Raw genomic sequence first — 6,000 nt, forward strand, 5'->3', positions numbered from 1 at the left:
AGATTTGTGTCAGAGGCACAAACAGCAAAGTTTCAGAGATCTGCCTGAGAACATAATCCAAAGAATATGAAAACAGTGATCATACAAGAAAGGAAAGGAACAAGAGCTTATACACATTTTCTTCTGTTAATGAGAATGGGGAAACTGAAGTAGTTTATTCAGTGACTTTACTTACATCTGTTTATCAGAAGTGCTCACTAAACTTTATTTACATTATGAAGAAAGAGAGTAGAAAACTTTTAGCCAGCAGTATTAATGTTGCTCTGCTACTGTTGTATTTTTTCTCTTCTATATACATGTTAGTTTCTTTATTTCTATATATTTTTGTACAATGTACTTTGATCATATTTTTTCCCCTCACCCAATTCCTTCCATATTTTCCTTACCCACCCAACTTTATGTTTTTTATGGCTCTCTTTAAAAAAAATAAGAAACACTAAGAAATGTAAAAATATAAAAATCAAAACAAGCAAAAGACCAATAACACAAAAGAAATGCTAAAATAAAACAAAATTACCATTGAGTTCATTTTTTCTTGGTCAATTACTCCTACGCATAGGGCTAGCCCTAAAGTGTGGTTGATATATCCACTAAGACTCCATTGAAGAAAACTGACTTTCCCTTTGTCAGTGGGTATCAATTACAGATAGCTTCCTGATTAGTGATTGGAGTTGGTATTTACTTCCTCCTCTTAGTACTGGCACCCTCTCAGGCTTGAACCTAGGCTGGTCTTAGGCATACTGCCACAATCTCTGTGAGTTTGTCCGGACATCATTCCTGTCGTGTCCAGAAGACACTGTTTCCTTAGAGTCCTCCATCACATCTGGCTCCTTGAATCTTTCCACCTCCTTATCCTCATAGATCCCTGAACCGTAGGGGGAGAGCTTTAATGAAAACATCCCACTTAGAACTGAATGCTCCAAAGTGTCTCACTCTTTGCTCATTTTCCAGTTGTGGATCTCTTTGTTAATTCCCATCTTATGCAAGAAGATTCTGTGATATGAGTTGATATATAGATGTCATTAGGAGTCACTTTATTTCTCTGTTCCCTTAGAATGATAGTAGTAGGTTTTCTGTTAGGCCTATGACCTCAGGTTCTTGGCCACTTTAGCAGTGTCAGGTCCATACTCAGGTTATGTCTCCTTTAATGGGACTTAATTCCAATCAAAAAAGTGGTTGGTTACTCCTATATCATTTGTACCACTAATGCATCAGTATAGCTTGTAGGCAGGTTGTTGTTGTAGGTCACAGGGTTTATAGCTGCATGGTATTGATGGTTACCTTTCTTGTCTGGTAGCATGCAGAATCCTTTCCAATACTACAAATGCTAGCAGGGATGAAGCTTCTAGTTTAGGCACCAGCTTGAGTTCTCAGTGTTCTGTGGCATGAGTAAATGTTGTCTTTAGCAATAGGACCTTACTGTCAGGTTGTAGAGAGTGACCAATAGCCTTGACAATAGCTTTTGTTTGTTTGTGAGTTTCCAGGGGGTTTCTCTGACCAATAACCCAACAAGATGTAACCCATTCCTGGTGCTGAGGTTTTATTTGGTGTTATAAGATGTCTAGTTGAGGTATTTTCTCTCATTATTTGGTGACTCTGTTTAGATTTCTTTCATATATGTGTATATTTTTGGAAGTTTCTAATAGTAGTAGTAGATAGTCATATAGGATGTAGGGGGTTATTTCAATTTTCTCAATATCTTTTGAGACTTGTTTTGTACCCAAGTATGTGGTCAATTTTAGAGAAAGTGCCATGAGCTGGTGAAAAGAAAATATATTCTTTTGTGTTTAGATTAAGTGTTCTGTAAATATCTGGTAGGTCCACTTGACTTACAGCATTATTTAATTCCAGCATTTCTGTCCAAGTTTGTGTCTAGATGATCTGTCTTTTGGTGAAAGTGGGGTATTGAAGTCACCTATTATCAGTGTGGGACAGTAAATATATGATTTATAGTTGTTGTAGTGTTTCTTTTCTGAACGTAGGTGTCATTGTATTTGGTGCATAGATGTTTAGAATTGCAGCATCCTCTTGGTGGACTTTCCTCTCATGAGTATGTAGTATCCTTCCACATTTCTTCTGAATAGTTTCCGTTTGAAGTCTATTGTGTCAGATATTCAAAGGGCTACTACACCTGCTTGCTCCTTGGGTCCACTTTCTTGGAATACTTCTTTCCATTCTTTTAGGTGATTTCTATCCGTAATGGTAAGGTGTATTTATTGGATACAGCAGAAAGGTGGGTCCTGTTTTCTAATCTAATCTATTAGTCTATGTCTTGTTATTGGGAAATTGAAAATGTTGATATTGAAACTTATAAATGAGCTGTGCTTACTGATTACTATTACTTTGTTGTTATGGTGTGTATCTTTTCCACCTCTTTTGATTTATTGTCCTGGGACTACTAGTGTTTTCTTGAATGTCTTGAACCTCTTCAGACTGAAGTTTTCCTTCTAGTGCAGTGGTACTCAACCTTCCTAGTGCTGAGACCCTTTAATATAATTCCTTATGTTGTGGTAACCCCCAACTGTAAAGTTGTTTCATTGTTATTGCATAACTATAATTGCTACTGTTATGAATTATAATGTAAATATCTGATCTGCAAGATATCTGATATAACCCCCAAGAGGGTCACAACCCACAGGGTGAGAACCACTATTCTAGTACCTTCTATATAACTGGCTTGGTAGATAGTAAATGATTAAATTTGGTTTTATTGTGATTGTGTGTGTGTGTGTGTGTGTGTGTGTGTGTGTGTGTGTGTGTGTGTGTGTGTTTCATAGTTTTGCTGGGTATAATAGTCTGAGCTGACATCTGCCGTCTCTCAGTTTGTAGAACATCTGGCCAGGCCCTTCTGAGAAATCAGGTATTATTCTAATAAATCTACCTTTATATGTTACTTGGTCTTTTTCCCTTTCAGCTTTTAATACCTTTTCTTCATTCTATACAACTACCATCTGAATTGTTATGTGTCATGAGGAACTTTTTTTCTGGTCCTGTCTATTTGGTTGTCTGTATGCTTCTTGTACCCTTTTAGGCATCTCCTCTTTAGATTAGGGAAATTTTCTTCTGTGATTTTTTTGCTAAAAAAAAAGATCTGTGCCTTTGGTCTGACATTCTTCTCTTTCTATCCCTATATTTTTTGTAATTTTGGTCTTTTCATGGTGCCCCAGATTTCCTAGATGTTTTGTGCTTAGATTATTTTTAGATTTTACATTTTCTTTGACTGAGCTATCCATTTCTTCTACCTTGTTTCCAGACCTGAAATTCTTTCTTCAATGTCTTGTAATCTGTTAGACCTTCCAAGTTTTTCATTTCCAGTTTTATTTAGTTTGGGTTTTTCTTTAGTGATTCTACTTCTACTTTCATGTATTTAACTGTTTTTGTTAATTTATTCTTTTTTTGTGTGTGTGTGTTTTCATGGTCTTCATGAGGGCATTTATTCATATGTATTTTATTGTCCTTGCTGGTTTTTTTTTTAAGTCCTTGTTCTGTGTTTTGCAAAATTGCATTTCTCAGGGCCTACTGCCATAGGATTACTTGCTTCTTGAGGAAACCTACTGTCTTGGCTATTCATGGTTGGGTTTTTCAGCAGGGGATTTAGACATCTGGAGTTAGGATGTTTGAGGTCTTTCTTTGTATAGATGGCTGGTCTTCTTCTTTATTGGGTGGATATTCTGTTCTTTGGTTGCTGTTGGCAACTCTAGATGCTATGAAAGTGTGGTGGTTGTAGGGAGGATGCTTCTGCATCCCAGCCCTGTGTGGCCACTAGGAGTCCCTGGTAGAGGATGTCTCTGTGGTTTGGAGGCTAACACAAAGGAATGGAGATGGAATAGAAGGGAAGACTGAGAAGGTCGGGCCGGGGGGCGGGGGGGGGGGGGGGGGGGGGGGGGGGGGGGGAGCTAAGGAAGCCCTGAGTTCTTACCAAGAGATGGAAATCTCAGAAAATTTGTTGTATTTTAAATTGTGTTAATTAACCATGAATTTCAAGAGTAAATTTGTCAATAAATTGTTATATAAATTAACAATGAGTTTTGAAAATTTCTTTATATTTATTCATCTTTATTTCTTCTCTAGGTTATAAAAGAAACACCAACCAAGTAAATTCAAACATGCTTAGAAAATTAAGAAGAAACACTTTTAAAGAAAATGTTCGCTAAGAAGTGTCAATGTCCTTTGCCTGGTATTTGTCCCTGCTGAAATACATTTCAAGTCTCTGAAAGAAGGCAATCTGAAACTGTTTACTAAAATCTTTTCATCAAACAAAATGAAATTTCTGTCTTTTAAGTAAATATAAAATTACAACAGGTTATGTTTCCCATTTCTCAAATATTTGTTACTCTTGAAAATCTCTAGTCAGCATTATGTTAGTTTAGTTTTACTTTACCACAGCTTGATTAGGACATTTTAGAAAAAAGAGTGAACCAAATTACCCCTATTATTTTCAAAATAAGGAAATTTAGAAGTCATAAAACTATGGACAAGATATATTTGGTCTTCTGTTGTTTGTCAATATGTTGTTTTATACATACATGTGATTTTATGTTCAAAAACTTTGATGTAAAAATGTAGATATGTGTGTCCATAACATTGTAAATATTGTTTAAATACCTGTCATAAATAAAATACTAGTATTTTATTACTTGGTATATTAAAGATATAGATTTTAAAGTGTTTGTCTTCCTGTTTTGTTACAACCACTTACAGATTCTAAATGTTATTTTATATAAGTGTGAATTTTGCAGATTTGTTTTACATATTAGAACAAGGTAGTGTGTACTCAGACCAAATCTGTAAACAACCTATACATTTCTTAATAAGGAGGAGTTGTGAGAAAATATTTTAATCATTCCTGTTACTTTGGGGATTACACAGAGCTACAACATAATTACCTAACCTTGTTCACTTGTCTGGTGTGACCTACTTTTGTAGTCAAAAGTACACATTTTTGACTAATGCACTTTTAAATTTGTGCTTCAAAGGAATCTTCACACCAAATCAAATAACCATACAACTTATAAGACTTCTTAAGGCTTTTAGTTAGTCAATTGTTTGTACTTAAAAATCTAATTGAGAAAGCATGAGACAGAATAATCTTCACAGTTCCTTCTGTATTCGGAGGGGTATAGTCAAAATCTGTCACAGGAACTTGTCAAACTACTTTGTGGTTAGGGTTTTGGTCATGTTGGCTGTTTTAAGAATCACCTTTCCTGAACAGGTGGTGGTACACCTTTAATCCCAGCACTCAGGGGGTAGAAGCAGGTGGATCTCTGAGTTTGAGGCCAGCCTGGTCTAGAGAGTGAGTTCCAGGACAGTCAAGACTACACAGAGAAACCTTGTTTCAGAAATAATTAATTAATTAATTAATTTTGAAAAGAGCCACCTCCCACTTTGTATTTTCTTCAGATTACTTCAGGTAATTATATGCTTCAAAAGAAGTCTTTTACCACATGAATGACCAGATTAGTAAGATGGATCAGTACATGATGGCACATGGTAACCTATGTTTGATCCCTGGAACCTCGATAGTAGAAGGAGAGAACCAGCTGAAGGTTTGTCCTCTGTGCTCCACATGTGCATCACAGCATGTACATACCCACAGACACAAAAGTCACTATACCTGCCTGTTGTCCACCTCAAGCCATAAGCTATGTGATTTTCTTCCATATGAAATTTTTATCCAAGATTTTCCCTTTGCAAAATTATTTTACAAAACCAAGGAAATAGAAATAATGAATGTCTTATCATAAAAAACCTGGATCCTTTCAGGTGAGGACTCAGGATTTCAGTTGGAGGCTGCGGAGTTGGTGAGGTAAGAGGTGTTGGCTGTTGCTTGCTCTGCTTCTTTGATCTTTCAGCTTTCACCCAATATCAGGCTCTGGGTTTTTTATGATAAGACCTTTAGAAATTTGTGTTACATGAATATGAAAATATAAAGTTGTTTTAATATGTGAATAAATATCAACTTTGTATTGACACTTGTTGAGGAATATTATTTTAAGGTGT

General features: G+C 35.9%; 1 protein-coding gene across 1 annotated transcript in view; it reads left to right on the forward strand.

Moving 5' to 3' along the window:
* The window catches only part of Kif18a (kinesin family member 18A), a 68,795-nt gene extending 64,198 nt beyond the window's left edge, over positions 1-4,597 (forward strand). Inside the window, exon 17 of the mRNA XM_052724573.1 lies at positions 4,072-4,597. Coding sequence (XP_052580533.1) covers positions 4,072-4,154 — 83 coding nt within the window. The 3' untranslated portion in view covers positions 4,155-4,597. The remainder of the gene's footprint in view (positions 1-4,071) is intronic.
* The last annotated feature ends 1,403 nt before the right edge of the window (positions 4,598-6,000 follow it).

The sequence above is a fragment of the Peromyscus californicus genome, unplaced genomic scaffold (genome assembly GCF_007827085.1).
Source record: "Peromyscus californicus insignis strain IS unplaced genomic scaffold, ASM782708v3 Scaffold_7__1_contigs__length_154581171, whole genome shotgun sequence".
In the NCBI taxonomy this organism is placed as follows: domain Eukaryota; kingdom Metazoa; phylum Chordata; class Mammalia; order Rodentia; family Cricetidae; genus Peromyscus; species Peromyscus californicus.